The sequence below is a fragment of the Dama dama genome, chromosome 24 (assembly GCF_033118175.1).
Source record: "Dama dama isolate Ldn47 chromosome 24, ASM3311817v1, whole genome shotgun sequence".
Classification (NCBI taxonomy): Eukaryota; Metazoa; Chordata; class Mammalia; order Artiodactyla; family Cervidae; genus Dama; species Dama dama.
The window spans coordinates 30197990-30217855 of record NC_083704.1 but is presented as its reverse complement, the minus strand read 5'-3'; the positions used below and the strand labels follow the sequence as shown (position 1 = coordinate 30217855).

Below are 19866 nucleotides of genomic sequence, written 5' to 3'. Positions count from 1 at the left end.
TATGTGTATATATATCTATATAAATGTTTTGTAATTGGTCTTCTACTTTTACCATTAGTGAATATAGTAAGGGCAAAGTCTATATCTGCTTTATTTACTAATACATCCTTTACCCTTAATACTCTTCCTATCTTTTAGTGGGTATTCAATACAAATTCGTTAAATCACTGACTGACTGAGTGACTAAATGAATACAAGTGATTTTCCAGGCAAAGAAACTAAGGTTCAGACAAGTTACACAGTTTAGTCTTTTCCAGAGGCTGGGTGACCATTTTCTAGGAATGCTGAATGATTTATAACTCAGATGGATAGCTTAACAAGACAGTTAGTAAGCTCTCTTCCAACACTGAATGTCTATGATTCTTCAGTGTTGTAGGAAATTACAACACTCCAAATAGGACCATGAAGCTGCTTTGTGAAGGAGTAGATCAAGAGAAATAAGAAGATTTACCTTTTTTTCTTGTTGGTTCAGTCACATATAATTCTTTCCCTCACAACATTCCAAGCTAAGCTCTCACAGGCTTCATCCCCATATCAAAATGGTTACCATTAATCTAAAATGCTAGAAGACGGCAGCAAACTTGCCACATACCTCTTTTAAATCATGCCTTCCTTGGGCAGGAAAAGGAAATATGTGCTATGTTTAAAAGATTTCCTGTTGAGCTTCAGGCTGCCTGGGAGATTAAAACAAATAGTGAGTTATGTTAACAAATGTCTTTATCATATATTCTGCATAGTTATATTAAAATAAAAAAAGGAAAGACAAAATTTTGAGAGGTATAAGCAGTGTACATCAATTGATTATCAACTAAATCCTCTGGTCAGACAAGTGTAAGTATTCATTGCTGTTGCCAGTCTTTTCTTCTTAAAATTTTGTTCTGCAAAACAATTAGTTCTAAACCTGCTTTTCTGTTTTTCAAGATATCGAAGACTTTGAAACCAAAACAAGAAGCACAGTGTCCGTCCGAGAAGGTCAGGGTGTGGTGCTTCTCTGCGGTCCACCCCCACACTTTGGAGGTATGGTTACTTTGGGTCACACCATTAATTCAGCCACTCGGGGAATAAAGTAGGCTAGCGGTCCTTAGTGCCAGTGGTAGCCCTCCATCAAATCTAAGGGACTATGAAAGTTCTTCTGGCTCATCCTGCTACATCAAGTCCTAATCCAAATCTTTTCTTTTAAAAACATGTATTCAATCACTCACTCAACAGATACGTCCTTAAAGAGAGGCAGTATGGCCCTGCACACATGTGTGAGTGTTGGGGCTTTGCAGTGAAATGATCACAGCTGTAATCTGTTCACCCTACATGACAAAGAACGATTTGTTTAACCTTTTTAGGCTCAGTTTCCTCAGCTGTAAAGTAGAGATACTAACTCATGCCTATACTATAGTTCAGTCATGAGTGTTAAATGAGCTAATGAAAGTGTGAAAAGTGAAGTTGCTCAGTCAAGTCCGACTCTTTGTGACCCCATGGACTATAGCCCACCAGGCTCCTCCATCCATGAAATTTTCCAGGCAAGAGTACTGGAGTGGGTTGCCATTTCCTTCTCTAGGGATTCTTCCTGACCCAGGGATCGAACCCAGGTCTCCCGCATTGCAGGCAGACGCTTTGACCATCTGAGCCACCAGGGAAGCCCGAGCTAATGAATGCAAACCAATTAATTTAATGGCCAGTATTTTATTTTAAAAAGAAAGCCAGGAATGTCATTTTATTTTTATTATTGGGTTCCATGGAGAAGCAAATTCCAACAGTTGTTCTGGAAACCTCATGTTAACTATTGGAAGAGGAAAGTTGCCCCTTTAATTGGAAGAGAATGTTATAGGACACCAAATCAGATTATCTCCTAGCAATGGTGAAAAGCAAGCAGTAAATGCCATTCTCTACTTTGGAAGAATCTGGATTAACCGGTGAACTACCCAGTTGCCAGGGATCTAAAACACCCACTGATTCTCACCCCACTGGGGCTGCAATTTCTTAAAATCTGGATGGTTTGGTACAATTTGGTAGATTCTCAGCCAACTATGATCCTGGAGGAAGTCAGTGTAAAAATATCCATAAAGTCATTTCAGTTAGTACAATCTGATTTCACACTATGTTATGAAAGGGAAAGTGAAAGTTTCTTAGTCATGTCCTACTCTTTGCGACCCCATGGACAATACAGCCCTTGGAATTCTCCAGGCCAGAATACTGGAGGCCTTTCCTGTCTCCAGGGGATCTTCCCAACCCAGACATCCAACCCAGGTCTCCTGCATTGCAGGCGGATTCTTTACCAGCTGAGTCACAAGGGAAACCCAAGAATACTGGAGTGGGTAGCCTATCTAATCTCCAGGCGATCTTCCCAACCTAGGAGTTGAACTGGGATCTCCTGCATTGCAGGCGGATTCTTTACCAACTGAGCTATGAGAGGAAAGCCACACTATGTTATAATTCAGTTCAGTTCAGTCTCTCAGTTGTGTCTGACTCTTTGCGACCCCATGGACTGCAGCACACCAGGCTTCCCTGTCCATCACCAATTCCCGAGGCCTGCTCAAACTCATGTCCATCAGGTCAGTGATACCATCCAACCATTTCATTCTCTGTCCTCCCCTTCTCCTCCTGCCTTCAATTTTTCCCAGCATCAGGGGCTTTGCCAAGGAGTCAGTTCTTCGCATTAGGTGGCCAAAATATTAGAGTTTCGCTTTACCATCAGTCCTTCCAATGAATATTTAGGACTGATTTCCTTTAGGATGGACGGGTTGGATTTCCTTGCAGTCAAGGGACTCTCAAGAGTCTTCTCCAGCACCACAGTTCAAAAGCATCAATTCTTCAGTGCTCAGCTTTCTAGTCCAACTCTCACATCCATACATGACTACCGGAAAAATCATCGCTTTGACTAGACAGACCTTTGTTGGAAAAGTAATGTCTCTGCTTTTTAATATGCTGTCTAGGTTGGTCATAGCTTTTCTTCCAAGGAACAAGCGTCTTTTAATTTCATGGCTGCAGTCACAATCAGCAGTGATTTTGGAGCCCAAAATTACCATATGAAAATAAAGTATGTCACTGTTTCCATTGTTTCCCTATCTATTTGCCATGAAGTGATGGGTCCAGATTACATGATCTTAGTTTTTTGAAGTAATGTTATAGTTAGTTTAATAATAATAGCAAGTACTTACACAGTACAGATATAAATACTCTATATGTATTAGCTTTTTAAATCTGTAGAACTACTAGTCGAGGGAGATACTATGATGTTTCTTTTTTTATGGATGAGAACAGTAAGATACAGGGAGGGTAAGTAAATGGTCCAATGTCATGAATCTTGTAAGCATGAAGCCATACTCAAATCCATGTAGTCTGGGTCCCAGACCCTGGACAGATCCTAACCATCAATGTCTCTTATAATTGATTTCCACTTTAGAATAGGAGGACTTTTGGAAACAGATGTACAAATTTTAAGAAATAAGTGAAAAGAACTTTTCTTCTAATATTAAAACAAATATTATTTATGATCCTTTAAAAACTTGAAGTTATTTTTGCCATTACTTTCAGTTTCATACAATCTTGTGAAATGTTAACACAAAAAGAAAGAAAAAAACCCTAATTGGAAGTTAGCAATATTTTTACTCAATATTATTACAGAGTGGTATGTCACTTTGCTCACTAACATTAGGGAAGAGTTACAATACTTTCACTGTTACCTGATAAAATGATATTATTCCAGAGCATGCAAAAATTTGATAATGCTTATTTTTTAACAATAAAAAAAAAAAGTGGATGTGAAGTTGCTGGGTTGTGTCCAACTCTTTGCGACCCAATGGACTGTAGCCTGCCAGGCTCCTCCATCCATTGGATTCTCCAGGCAAGAATACTGGAGTGGGTTGCCATTTCCTTCTCCAGCGGATCTTCCCGACACAGAGATAGAACCTGGGTCTCCCGCGCTGCAGGCAGACTCTTTACCATCTGAGCCACCAGGGGCTCCATTTTTTAACAATAGGAAGGTTATTTTCCAGTACCATAATCTAAGACAAAACATGCAAATTGTGTTTGTTTGTACTGTCAGTCTATGCCATTTTATACTCCGACATTGGTCAAAGAGACTTGACAGAATCATAGACTAGTTTCAACTTTGTTTACTCTAAATAGGAACAGCAGACATGTAAAATATTTCTAAATGAATGTCATATATTTTAAAAAGGCAGTAAAGTAGGAGAAGCTTTCCCTGGTCACCTTGTCACCTACCAATGAAGAAGTATATGTTGATATTTTTTTCTTTTTTAAAAATTTTAATTGGAGGCTAATTACTTTACAATATTGTGGTGGTTTTTGTCATACATTCACATGAATCAGCCATGGATGTACATGTGTTCCCCATCCTGACCCTCCCTCCCACCTCCCTCCCCATCCCACCCCTCAGGGTCATCTCAGTGCACCAGCCCTGAGCGCCCTGCCTCATGCATCAAACTTTTAAAGCATGTAAAGCTTTCATTATAACAGTACCTGTTTAATGTCATGAAATTAACTCACAGATACACAAAACCTACCTGAAATTAAGTCTAACTGAATAATGAGTACCTGTTGCATCCAAATTATGACAAATTTGACTGATACCAAATTCTGTTATGCAATATATAATGCTCTAGCAGGATTCCAAAGGCATTTATCAATATTGACTTCATCCAGGTATTATAAGGATTTTCTTCTAAGAGCCATGGCTTTCTCATATGTACAGTGACAGGAATGTTGGAACACTATTCTTTTTTCCTTCATATCTCTCTCAGACCAAAACTGAGGGGAATATTGACACCATTTGCTCAAATCATACAAAGAATTATTAATTCATTAAAGCATTTATAGAGTAATTGATTCATTAAATATTAATAATGGCAATAATAACTACCAGTTGTTGAATTGTTACCCTCAGCAAGCACTATAAGATTTTCCATTTATTTTCTCATTCCCACTATTTCAATAATTAAGAATAATAACTTTAAAATAAGAAAGTTGAGACTCAGACTAAGTAAATCAGTTTTCAGTTCGTAAATAAAGACAAGATTCCAACCCAGAACTTTCTGACTTCAAGAATTGCCAGTGGATAGACTCTGTGGTTAATTCTTCAACCTGAAGTTACTTATTAGTTTCAAGAATCTTATACCTCTAAGTTTGCTCAAAGCCCTGAGAGTGTCTTTAACTACGTCATTAAAACAATTCATTCTTCTTCTTCTTTATTCCTCAGCTTTTGGTGAGGGTGAATTGTGCAAAGAAAAACCTCAATAAAGAAAAGAAATGTATTTGTCAGATAAGCTTTAAATTGCATCAGTGGACAGCTAGTTGAAAGTGGGCCAACTCTACAGACAGACATTGTCTAACTTTGTCTGTAATTTTCCTTGGATTATATGTATATGTAATTCTAAGCTCATTCCGGTGGTTGGGTGAGTTCATTTCCTTGTTGTAGGCCTAAGGTCCCCATGTCTTTTCTGGCCAGCTGTCAAGGGCCACTCTCATCTTGTAGAAGCTGCCCACGCTTCTTGCCACATGTCTCCACATTTTCAAAACCAGCAACAGAGAATCTCCTTTGCATCAGTTCCCTATAATACTTCAAATCTCTCTAGCCCTATCCAGTCCCAGGAAGGGCTCATCTGAATAGGTCAGCACCATCAAAGATAAAGCCACTTTTCCAAGTCAACTGTGCCATCTATTCTAGCATAAACACGAAAGTGAGTTCTCACCACATTCAAAAATCCCATCATACTCAGATGGTGGGCAAGGGTCAATGGGGGTTATTTTAGAATTCTGTCAGCCATAATTCACTTTCCTTCCTTTATTTCCGTCTCTCTAAAGGCTCCATATTTGCCTGCACCCCTGGCGGTCATAAAGACACACCCTAGAAGTATCCCAACTGGGACAGACAGAGTCAGCAGGGCCAGATGGGGCAAATGTTGGCAAGGCCAAATTTATTTTTATATCCAGTATGTGAATAGCAAAGACTTGCTGTAAATATTAATAAAGCTTCTCATAAAGAAAGGTGCTAAAACTCCATAGTTATAGATGGCCATAGGAGCTGAAATTCTCATATCATTTTTTGAAAAATTTGGTTCTGTTGCTTTTGTGTGTGTATCTGGTATGTATGGTCTATGTACCTAGTCCACAGCAGTGAATCCCTCAAGGTGTTCAGTAACAAGTGAAAAATCATATTAAATGTGATATCAGAACATCCTGAATTCTTCATGCTTTCTCTCTAGTGTGTTCACAAAAGACTTGCAATTTTTTTTCTTTATAAGGCCTGTCAAATATATTACAGTCTGTTTTACATATTGTTTCTTAAAAAAAAAAATAACTTTGGGAGAGTAAGAGAAGTATCAACTAGGCTGAACACTAGAAATTTACCCAACAAAGAATAGCTCCAGGACCCAAACAAACAAACAAAAAAAAGTGTGTAAATGGATTTCCCATGAAAATAATTGGTCACGACTCAGTGAAATAGTAGAATAATCAGCATAAACCAAACTGAAGCAGTCCTGTTACATGGATGTCCTTTCTTTCAAATAAACCACAGGAGATCTGAGTAGACATTCTTATGGATGTTTCCTACACAATTTTTAAGGCAACAACAAATGCAGATCTAGGAAGGGAGGATTTACAGACAAAGTTTATTTTAGGAGAAAGGTACCCACAGTGGAAAAGAGGAGAAACCTAGGCAATAATACCAGAACACAAAATTGGCACGACTGCTGTATTTCTTAGAAATGTGATTTTTGGAAACACAACAGGAACCATTTGCTCTGTTCTGTGAAAAGAAGTGTATTTTCTTCCATAATTCTACTTCCTTAGCAGAGATAAGCTCCTTGAATGTGACTGAATATATGCCAGTAGAGACGGACTCATTCCTCCTTTCCACCCTCCTAAAATGACTTCAAAATACTTCAGAGAAATGTAAGTTATAATGAAGGTGTAGTGGAAAGAACACACTGAATTGAAACATTTCTTTCCCCATTAGACCTCATTTTCCTTTCTCCTAAACTCTCTCGCTGGTAGTCTATGACTTCATTTATCTTCACACAATATTTAACAATCCCTTCCATTATCTGTTATATGTTTTATCCTTAATTTGGATATACACCTCAGAAAAATACAGTTCTCCTACTTAGCTTCTTGGTTCTTGGCAGAACTAAAATTTGGATAGTCAACTAAATAAAACCCTTTTCTTTCCTCCACGATGTCTTTAGAGAATTCTAAGGTCATTCCCAGAAACACAGGTTCATGTGACAAAAAATGGCAATATAACGTTTATTTTACTTATTCATATGGGGGAAGGGGTCACAGCTTTGGAATGGCCTTTGAACTGCTATGCAGAAAGGTCTTTGCACCTTGAGATCTCACTCAGCTCAAGGGTGAGCTTTTGTTAACATCCTTCATCACCTATAACAAAGATTCTGCACAAGTCAATTTGCAACAGGACTGAAAATGGAGTTTCCTCTGAATTTTTAAAAGGAACATAAAACTCTTGAAGTAAAAGCTATTGGATGAATCTGAAAATAAGCAGTCAATAGATCTTCATGAGTGCAGTAAATGAGCCTGGCCTCACATGAAATTTTGTTTAAAAATGACAGGGTATAGAAATGATGCATGTTGTCTAAAATAATTAAAATCACCTTCACTGTGAAATAACAGTTTTATCATATTGAAAGTAAAGCAACATTCTTTCTCTTTATTTTCTGGATATAAAACTCTCAATCATGGGCTCATAAAAATCGTAGGTTTAAATTTTGTTTTAGAGGAAATGTTCCATTCTCTCCTCAGATACAACTTTTAGGTTTGTTGAACAATTGGATTTATGCCAGTAGTTAGGAGCATCTATGTCTGTAGTAGAAAGATAACACTATTATTTGAGCCCAGCATTTGTATTTGTGTCAACAAAAATATTGACGATTCAAACTAAATTGAAAATCATTCTCAGCAAAGTCTCAAAATTGTGTTAGAGAATAAAAAGGACAATCATATTGAGAAAACATGCTAAATTTTCATATCCTCTTCCTACTAATTAGGTTTTTTTTGTTTGTTTGTTTTTGTTTTTGCTATTTCTGAATATATCATAATGGTATATAGGTAGATCAAATTGGCAGTGGCAATATTCTTTGTGAATGTTGCTCGAATAGATAAAATTTTTAGGTAAACAGGCCCAACAGTTTCCTATTGGCATAATAATAATAGTGATAATAACCATTATTATTGAACTTCTATCATATATTCACTCAACGAATATTTATTATGTACTTACTAAGGGCCACTCATTTTACTGAGCTTTAGGGATATGGTGGAGAACAAAGCAACAAAGTCCTTCACTCCATGAATCTTACGGTAAAAATTATTAAAAAAAAAAAATGTAAGTATGGCCAATGATGATAGAAGCTTGGAAGAAAAATAAAGAGCATAGAGAGTGAATGGGTGTTGCTGATGTCAACTAAGAGGTCAAAGAAGCCTTCATTGACATTTGAGAGAAGAACTAGAGGACTGAGTGAGACACGGAGAAAAGAGTTTGGGAAGTAGGAACATCACGCACAAAGGTCCTGGGGCAGGACTGCGTCTGACATGATGGAAGAACAGCAATGAGGCTTGTGTGGATGAAGAAAGGTGAGCAAACAGGAGAGTAGATGAAGATGTAAGCACTACTTCCAAGATGTTTTGCAGCCTTTGGATTTTCCTTTGAGTGAAATTAAAATACACTACATGATAGTAAGCATATAACCACTTAAAAAGTGATCACAATGATTCAGGTTAGAGTTAATAGTGATGCAAGCCAGGAGGAGAGCAGTGGACAGGTGGATAAGTAGCCATATTCAGGATAAATTTAGAGGGTACAGCTGCAATAACTTCCTGAAAGATTAAATGTAGATTTTAAGATAAAGAGATGTGTAAAAGATAACTCCAAACTGAGCAGTTGGAAGAATGAAGTTCCGTATAAGGGATAAGGTTAATAAAGGGGGAGCAGGTTTTGGGGTGAGGGAAATCAGGGATTTGTTTTAAGACATGTTAACTTTCAAATGTCTTCCAGTAGGCAAAAACTTACAGTAGGCAGCTGAACTGATAAGTGTAGGGAGAAAGGTCTGGTCTGAAGAACTACATTTAGAAGCTATCTTATGTAAATAGTATTTAACACCACATAGTTGGAAATGTATGACTGCCTACTATACACTGGGAGTTAGGGTTTCCCTGGTGGTTCAGACAGTAAAGAATTTGCCTGCAATGCAAGTGACCCAGGTTTGATCCCAGGGTCATGAAGATTCCCTGGAGAAGGAATAGCTACCCCCTCCAGTATTCTTGCCTTGAGAATTACATGGAGAGAGAAGCCTGGCAGGCTTACAGTCCCTGAGGTCACATAAAGTTGGATAAGACTGAGTGACTAATAATTTCACTTTCATACACTGAGAGCTCAGCTCAGCCTTTGGTATACCCCAACTCATGTAATACTTTCAAGAAAAATTTCTCCAATTTAAAATAGAGTAACTGTGTTAAACAGGTTAGTGCTAACTTGTCCAAGATCATGTGTCTGGAATTCAAAGGATTGTATCTAAATACTACTGCAGTTTTTCTCCTGCCTAATTTTGTCTGGCATAACTGACCACAACAGACACTTAATAATTGCTAAATAAAGTACATAAGGATATAGGAAGTATTCTAATCTCTACTAGAGAATATGTGAATATCATCCACAGAGGTATACAGTATCAGAACTGGCAAGACTATGGCCCTTCCACTCCATGTAGGACCAACATCTTAGAGTATATTTCTCTAGATTTCATGCTCCATATCCATATTCAGAATCTCATTCACTCCCAGGAAAAACATTTTCCTTACTTTTCAGCACATTGAACAGAATTCCGATGTTACAGCCTATTTAGTTCAGTTCAGTTCAGTTGCTCAGTTGTGTCTGACTCTTCGTGACCCCATCCATGGACCACAGCACACCAGGCCTCCCTGTCCATCACCAACTCCCAGAGTTTACTCAAACGCATCTCCACTGAGTAGGTGATGCCGTCCAACCATCTCATCCTCTGTCGTCCCCTTCTCTTCCTGCCTTCAATCTTTCCCAGCATCAGGGTCTTTTCAAATGAGTCAGCTCTTCACATCAGGTAACCAAATACAGTCTATTGCCACTTGTTTAACCCAGAGTTTCTCAATATCAGCACTATTGGCAGCTTAGGACAAGATATTTCTTTTCGCAAGGCTTGTCCTGTGCGTCGTTAAGATATTAATGGTGTCCTTGGCCTGTACACACTTGGTGCCAGTAACACTCCCTCTCCACTTGTGAGAATGAGAAAATGGCTCTAGACATTGACAAATATCCCTAGTGATCAAGCTCACCTCTGGTGGAGATCCACTGGTGTTGCCCATGTCTTATGTTCACTATTTTAAGCTCACCCATGGAGGATGGAAACTGAGGAGGAAAGAAGTCTAGTCCTTCTGTATTTTGCCCTATGACTGACCCTGGCTTCCTTAGAATTGGATCACACCTTGAAGTTTACTCAGAGTTGCCTGGGTTTTCATTCCTTCTTCAGGAAGGATTTACCAGTACTGAAGCTGTCCTAGAATTCGTTGGGAGCTAGTAACCATAGGAACTCAGAGGGCATTTACTTAGTGGTTGTCTGTCCTGGAGAAGAGAATGGCAACCCTCTCCAATATTCTTGCCTGGAAAATCTCATGGACAGAGGAGCCTGGCAGGCTACAGTCCATGGAATCACTGTAAAAAACAAAGAGTTGAAAAAGAGAGTTGGACATGACTGAGCAACTAAACAACAACAAATCATAGAAACTCAGAGGGCCTTTACTTAGTGGTTGTTTGTAGGGCACAAAGGCAATCATCTCCATGATTCCAAACAGGAGGTCTTGTAAATCTAAAGGCATCTAATAAAGTCTAGGTGGTCAAGCAGTAATTGTGGAACAAATGGGAACTCAAATAGGAGTGATTATGAGGGTGTCAGGGCAGTTTTCTGGCTTGCATCATAAACTTGCTCAGCACCAATATCAATGACTTCAACCCAGAAAAGAAATTATTCTTCTTGGATTAGGTCTTTACCACTGAGCTAGCATAACCATGATTTACCACCTAAGAGCCAGTCACATTTAACCCTGGAGCACTACACAACGTTTGCAGTAAAGTACACTCATACTGGAATATTCCAAAGGGCGGATTTATCCACTAAATCTGAGCACTGTGCTTCAGATTCTTTATTCTGCTCATTTATTTTCTACCTCAAGAAACATGCTACCAATTTTGAGGCCCTTTTACAGTGCCAGTAGAAGTTCTCAGTGTCAGTGTTTATTTTTGCAAGTTTCTTTCCCATGAGATGCTTCTCCTCTAATAAAAATTACATCCCGTATAATGGGTATACTTGCATATATCTTTGTGTTTGTATTTTCAATATCAGAGTACAAGATATAGGGCTATAAAAGATGTCAAAACATAACCAGGCTCTGGGGAAAATAGGATTTTTTGTATGCTTGGCAGAGCAGCAGATAGTCTTCAATTGCTTACTGCAGATCTTCCATTTCTAATAATAATAAAATTATAGAGGATGGTGTCAGTGTGAAACTACAAACAATGGCTCAGGGAAGACCAATTATCATTCAGTTCTAATGTTCCTGCTGAATCATCACAGGGAAAATACATCACAATCATTAATAACAGATAAATGTCATAGATGGTGGAGAAAATATTTAAAAATTCAGCGATTTCAACTTAAGTGGCTCATGAATTATACATTTAATTAAGAAAAGCCAAATGGGAAGGATTTTAAACTTCCAATTTGCAAGGTATTTTTCTTCTTTTCCCATTAAAAAATATACAAATTAAGCACAGCAGTGGCTGATGACGGAAAAAAAAAAAAAAAGATAAAAGCCCTCATTGCAGGCTGGCTGTTTGGATGAATGGGAAAAGGCAGCCAGTGGGGAGAAGGGAGCAGGGCAGGATGAAAAACAATAGTGACAGGAAGAGCTTGCAACTTTGCGTCTTCACCAGTTCACAGAAGGGTACAAAAGGACACCTGGATTCTAGTCTCAGAGCTACTGTCATCTTCCTTTCTGCTTATTTGCCTGTAAAATGAGGGGGTTGGGCTGGAAGAAATTTCAGGTCCCTACCATTCCAGACATGCCATGAATCTGTGAGTTGAGGAACACACTCTTCTCCAAATTCCTACACACCACCTGAAGGCAAATATACAACGTGACCACCATTCTATCAAACGTTCCCTAGTAAGATCTCCCAGAGAAGACTGAGTTTTACCATTAACAGCAATGATTTTCAAAGAAAATTCCCTCACTATCAACACCCCCTGGGAATCTGTTAACAATGCCAATTTTCTGGCCCCTCCTCAGACCTAATGAATGAGAAACTCATTAGTTCATGGTTTACCAAGTCCTCCAGGTGATTGCGATGCACATTGAAGTTTTAAAATCTCTGCTCCAGAGAGACCTTCATAGAGAGGAGAATTACTTACTACAGGTTTTGCAAGTGTGTTCTCTTCCCTGCTAATAGTAGCTATAAGCTTGTTGGAGTAATTTAGAATAGCAGGTTAATCATTTATTCTGTAAGATTCTGAGGAAATTGAACCCAGGATAGGGAGTATGATAGGGGAGGGAATGTGAGGAATAACTGGCCTAGATGTGAGTAGGCTCAGATATGCTGAGGTTTTTGGAAGTCTGATGGCAAGAAAGAAGAATTAGACATTAGAAGGACCAAGATTCAAGTTCTGCCTCTTTTTACATGTTAACAGCATAATTTTGGAAGATTACATTTATACCCCTAGCTCCAGTATCCTTCCCTATATAGCAGGCATATTTGCAATAGCCAATTAACCTCACAAAACAAATTGTAGGAATGATGAAACAAGTATGAAACAAAAGTGCTTCTATTTTTTCAAAATTATTCCTTATGTCATCTTCCTTATTTCTGAGCACATTCTTCAAGTAGCTTCTAAATATCCCACTATTGAAGAAGGATACACTACATGTAGGAACAAATCAGAAAGCTTTAGTAGTAAGCTAAAAATGAATTCACCTAGGGAGAGATGAAAATTATAGTCTCTGGCCCCAAGATTATAGGGTAAAAGTATACAAAGATTTCCTGAGCACCAGTGGCAATGTGTAATTTCTGTTAAGCGAAAGGAGTTGCTTTGGATTTCAGAGGGCTAGAACTTATTCCTCTTCCCACAGAGGCATCGATTAAAGATACCTAAGCTGAACACAGCCCTGGGAATTTGCTCAAGATTTGTCTTTATTTCACAGAAGGTTCGAAAGATGAAGGAAGAGTCACTGACAACAGGGAAACCTGAACTACATTTTCTCCTCCTCTTTATACTGAAAAAAATTTACTATCTAGGTGGCTCTCCAGTTTCAAACAAAACCCTTTGAGCATCTCTCTGGTGAAGACAGAGCAACAGGCTTAGAAGTGAAGTAGCAAAGGACATCAGTAAAGAAACTCAGACACAAGAGCCCATATGAAATGATAAAAGACCCTAGTAGGGACTTGCCAAGGGGGGGAAAAAAAAAAAAACAAACCACAAAGATTCAATACCTGGGAACAGGACAAGAATGTCAAAACATATTTTTTTTTTAAGTGACTTATTTATGCACAGTTGACCTAAAAGCATAGACTCAGAAAACTCAAAGGAATGTTGAGAGTGGAGTAGACCATTCAGAGAGACATGGGTTTAGCTTCCCATTCACTGCAAAAATAAACTTCTTTTGCAACACCTCAAGCAATTCTCATCCATTCTCTGTTTGGTCTTCTTTAATAATAGAAAACTTACTATCTCTGAGGTCTTCTGCTGGAATAGCTCTAAAGTTTAGACTGATCTTCACTGTATCTTAATGTAGTCAAACAGCAAACTGTAAGGTCTAGTAGCCACAAGTCCTACTTTGGCCTTCTGGACATCAGTGGAGAGAGCTTTTTTTTTTTTTTTAAACGCTTTGTGAATGTCATAGCCATTTGACCTATGAAAACAACTCAGTTATTTTTCTCCACTTCTGCCCTCCAGGGTCAAAATCTAAGTTCTTACCACTTTCTTTGGTGTATTAACTTCTGGGCTTGGCTACATTTTGGCTACCTATCTCAATATACTTGAGATTTTTTAGGTCCCTCTCAATAATGGGTACTCTGAACATAACATTACAATTCAACCTCAAGTCATTTATAGGCTGTTGAAAATACAGATTTCATGGTACTTCACTCAGATGTTAATAAACCAAATTGCTAGGGTAAGATTAGCTATTTGCACCTTAACATGTTTCCTAATGTGCTCTGAATAAAACATAATACTCCAGTCTAAATAGTCCAGAGTAAGAATAAAGGACATTAAAAGAATAATACTATCCATCTTTTTTTTTTATAAATGATAACCCATTCTTGTGTTTAGCTTTCCTGGTACATTATGAATCCCGTTGTTTATTTTTCCCATTTACACAAATATCACATAATAATTAAATATTCAAATATGGGAGGCACAAATTATATAGAGAGTGAAAGTCTTCTATGTCCCTTTCCCTTCCCTTGAGAAAGCCACTGTATACATTCCTAGATTTTTAAATTTAAAAATTTGCAGAAATACACACACACATAAGTTCTCATGCATGTAAATGCATGATTTTTTATGAGATCATACCAAACATTTTTATTTACAATATACTTTTCATGTAATAACATGTCTTAGATCGCTTTTCTGCCTGAGCAGTAATTTTACAGGCTTAACGACACTTTGTGAATTTTTATGTTTCATGCTTAAGTGGCATTTTTGTTGCTGTTCATCCTCTTTGTTGTATATTTCTCTCATATCTTCTTCATTCCTGAGAATGATACCAGAGTTCTGGCTATTCAGATGAATTTATTCTTACTGAAATCATTTATGAATTGTTGTCAGAATTCAATACATTGCATATATAATTTAATATATAATGTGATTTAATTTAGTCTGTTTTTTGTAAACTCATTATTTTCTTGTCTCCTTTCTATCTTCTTTTCTTTCATTCTTTAAAAAAAAAATCTGGTTCCCTAAGTATATTGTTAATACTTTATCTTTTTTTTTTTCTTGGTTTGAAAGGGATGATAAAGATGCCAAAATTCACACATTCCCACTTTTTCAAGGGACTTCCCAGGTGGCCCAGTGAGTAAAGAATCCACCTGCAGTGCAGGAAATACAGGAGACTTCAGAGATATGGGTTCAATTCCTGGGTCAGGAAGAACCCTGGGAGGAGGTCATGGCGACCCACTCCAGTATTCTTGCCTGGAGAATCCCACAGACAGAGGAGCCTGGCAGGTTATAGTCTATAGGGTCACAAAGAGCCAGACACGACTAAAACAACAGAGCACGCATGCATTTTCTCAAGAGTTTTTGTATATGGATCAGATTTAAGGTCAAAATAGCTTTCAATTCATATTGCTTCATCATGCCTCTAGAGAATTTTGAATCAGTTCATTAGTGAAGAATGTTTCAGGTAGTCTGCTTCTATCTGGAGAGGACTGATAGAACATTATAGAAATAATTAGCTTTTTTTTTTTTTGTCTCTGCCATGTCTTGCCTCTCCACTAGTTTTAACATAAGTACGGATGACAAACATGAACTGTAACCTCTGTCTGGATAAGGGGTTCCCAGTTGCCTTAACTGTTCTCCTGCGAGCTGTGATTTCCATTCGGAAATGTCCAAGTTCATCTACAGTTGAAGCCATTTTAACCATCACTCGTATATTTCCCCTTTTCACCCTCAACACCTATATCTTCCACATATTTGGGGAGGGGGTCATTTTTGAACCAGTTATGTTCTTCCACTTTCCTTGATATAAGTTCATTTGTATCTAGTTTTCACAATACATACAATTTCTTAACCTTTTTATTAGCACCACACTTATGAAACCTTAATACATGAGACTATTTTCCTTTGTTTAGTGATGCATGCTAGCTAAGTCACTCCAGTCATTTCTGATTCTTTGTGACCCCATGGACTGTGGCCTGCCAGCCTCCTCTGCCCGTGGAATTCTCCAGGCAAGAATACTGGAGTGGCTTGCCATGTCCTCCTCCAGGGTATCTTCCTGACTCAGGGATCGAACCCGCATCTCTGGCATCTCCTGCATTGGCAGGCAGATTCTCTACCACTAGTGCCACCTGCAACCCCCTTGCTCAACAATATCTAGATAGAATTTAAAAAATGACAACACATAATTTTTGCAGAGATGTAGACCAATTCTAACTCTTATATATTGCAGATAGAGATATCAACTAGTGTAACTGGAAAATTCTTTTGTAGTTTTATTTTTAAGTAAAACATGCATCTACCCTGTAGTTCACATCCAGTGACTTAACAAAGAAAGGTGAAAATGTCCACAGACAGTCTTAGAAAATAATGCTTATTTGAACCTAATGCATTGGATTGGCCAAAAATGTCATTGAGGTCTTTCCATAACATCGTATGGAAAAACCCAAATGAACTTTTTGGCCAATCCAATATAATGGTCTCCAAATGGAAACAATTCTAATTGGAACAATTCAATCTTCAACAAGAAAGCAGCCAAACAGATTGTGGTATATTCACAAAAATGGAATTCCATTCAGTAATAGAAAGAAAAAAAGTACTGACAGTCACAACTACATAGGGGACACTAAGATACATTAAACAAACCAGACACAAAATAGTATGGGAGTTGGAGACTGATATGTACACACTGCTATATTTAAAATAGATAATCAACAAAGACCTACTACATAGCACAGGTAACTCTGTTCAATACTCTGAAATAACCTACATGGGGGGAAAATTGATAACTGAATCACTCTACTGTACATTTGCAATTAACACAACATTGTTAAGCAACTATATTCCAATATAAAAGTTCAAAAAGAAGTGTATTCTGTTTGATTCTATTTTTATGAAATTCAATAACCTATGATGATAGAAATCTGGTAGTTGTTACAACAGTAGAGGTTGACAGATAAGGACATAATAAAGTTTCTAAAGATGGGAATGTTCCATAATTTATTTTAGGCTGGTGATTTCATAGTGCTTAGACTGTTACAATTAACTGAACTGAACACTTAGGATTTGTGCATTTTATAGCATGATAATTATACCAGTTATATATGCTTCTATATATTTATATTCATATTTATATATAAGATTTCCAGAGGTTGATTGATGTTCAGCAAAAATGATATGCTCTCTTTCATCTTCAAGCTTTTGTTCTCTGAGCAATGTTTGCTCATCTGTTGCCTGGATAGCTCCCATTCATCCTGCTAGTTTGAGCACAGAATTCTTCTCAGAAGACTTTTCTGACCACAGATCATCCTAGGCTCCTCATCTGGGTTCTAGCAATGCTTCTGCCAAAGCACATGTCAGCCCACATTGAGATTATCCTCACTAGTTGTGATCAGTTTACTAGGTTGAGTTTTATAAGGCACAGGTTTTGCTTTAATGTGTTCTAAGTCCAAAAATGGTCACAAAAGAGATGTTCAGAAATTGTGTAATAATTGAATGAATGACTCCAAGTGGTAGGGTCCCTGAACTTATATCTTGAAGTAAAATTTTTAGCAAGCACCCCAAAAATGATTAATATGGGCATCCTTCTAATTGCATATTGAGCAGCACAGCTTTAACAAGAGCAATGATGCAGAAATTCAGTGTACACTTTGAGCCCATAATATTTTATATCATATAACTTTTCTTAATAAATTCATCCACTTGTTCCCTTGACAACTCACCATCACATCTCTAATTACACAAAGCCAGTGACGGACAGGAAAACCATATCATCCAAATTGGGAAATACTTAACTATGAAGAAATAAAATAATTACATCAGAACGACAGGCACAAACTGGACAAACAGGGGCATAGTCGTATTCTATTTATGGAGAAGTAGGGTGCAAAACTTTCAGATAAAAATGAATACAGTAAGGATAATACTTATTTTGTTCTGTTTCCAGATTTATCTTATGCATGGACTTTCAATGATAACCCCTTATATGTTCAAGAGGACAACAGACGGTTTGTATCACAAGAGACAGGGAACTTGTACATTGCCAAAGTGGAGCCATCAGATGTTGGCAACTACACCTGCTTCATAACAAACAAAGAAGCCCAGAAAAGTGTTCAAGGACCACCCACTCCATTGGTACAGCGCACTGATGGTAAGATGATGAGTTTTCTTAGGGATAAATTTTGTCTGTGAATTTTGAAACTTGGAGAGATCTGTAGAGCTTTCTGCTTTCATCTGTTTCAGCGGAGCCATAATATCTAGGATTTGAGGTTTTATTCACAAATATGATGAAAATTACATATTGTCAAAAATAATAGAAAACTATATAATTAATCCACAAGATATAGTATAGATGATTCTGAAAATGCTATGCCACTTCCTCTCTGAATCTGAAACAGATCCTTTCTTTGCTTAAGAAATATTTATTAAAAAAGGAAAAATGTTTGGGAGAGTAATCATGTGTGTGTGAATGTGTGAGTGCTGACCAAATTATTCATTAATCTAATATATTTTCAATGAATATATGATACAGCTTTTCTTTAACGCCACTTTCTTTTCCATATTTGTCTCTTTTGTTCACCCTTTTTTTTTTTCCTAGTTGGCAAAGCAGGAAAACAATTCACATCCAAGGAAAGTAAATCAGGTCAACATTAATAATGAGCATTCCAAAGAAAAATGAAACACAAAATTCATACTAATTATATTTCTCCAAGGAACATAATTTAGATTGGTCTCTGATGATTTTGGAGTTTAGTCAAGCCATAGCTGCTACAAGATTTAGAGCTAGAAAACCTAAGAAAGTCATCAAAGTAGAAAAATCCTCTAGTTGATTCTTTAATTAAATATTCACAGTGGTAAATGTAAAGATGGAAATATCTGTTGAAACATTTTATGATCAGATTCTGAACTTAAAGTGTAACATGTCCATAGAGTTTTTCTCCTACGTTCAAGAAAAACAGGAATATAATTTAAGGATGGCTAACAGAATCATGGAATTAGCTCCATACAGGGAGTTCTTGTGACAGAGCTTTTATAATTACTAACTATTCAAATATATTTGCATGGTCTTAATTTAGAATTCATCAACCACTGTAAGTCCAATTTCTCTCCTTCAGTGAGTGCTCTGTTCATGATCACAAGAGCTCCTAAGCCAGTGATGTGCATAGAAACTATCATATTGGCCTTTTTTCTCCCCATCTACTTACTTTCTTAACTTCTCTTCTTAATTCCTTCATTATTCCATCTCCTCTATTCTTTTCAATATATTTATGGTAAAAATATACAAAAGCATCACACACAATAGTAAAAAAAAAAGTCTCTTCTAAAAGTAGTCACTCAAGAAATATCACATCAAAGAAATAGAAAAAATAAAATTTAACAATTTATTTGAATGAAATAGAACTCTGTCTTTTCAACCACAGCCTCTTCGAATGTTTAGAATGATTAAGTTCTAAAAAAGGAAGTATTTTTATTTTGTAAAATAATTTATTTTATTTTTAATATGTTCTTGTGGAATACAGGGAAATTTGGCATGCATTTATTCTGATATTTTGGTATATCTTAGGTATTTCTTTTTTAGGGGAGAGAGGAATGAACTAATTTTTTAAACAGCATCATGAAGTGATGCTCTCCATCATTCACCATCAGTATAAAAAAAGACTGTTAACTAAAGGACAGAATAATCAAATTTTGATAACTAAAGTATTTGCTTCATGGAAAATCTCTGTTCTTTAGAAATGCTGCTAGCTCTTTTGGTATTTAACAGGTGTGATGGGGGAATATGAACCAAAGATTGAAGTGCGTTTTCCTGAAACTATGCAAGCTGCAAAGGATTCATCTGTAAAACTGGAATGTTTTGCCCTTGGAAAGTAAG

General features: G+C 37.2%; 1 protein-coding gene across 1 annotated transcript in view; it reads left to right on the top strand.

Annotated features, from left to right (window-relative positions):
- The window catches only part of CNTN6 (contactin 6), a 195954-nt gene that overhangs the window by 70140 nt on the left and 105948 nt on the right, over positions 1–19866 (top strand). The window contains 3 exon segments of the mRNA XM_061127769.1: positions 922–1017; positions 17941–18144; positions 19759–19861. Coding sequence (XP_060983752.1) covers positions 922–1017; positions 17941–18144; positions 19759–19861 — 403 coding nt within the window.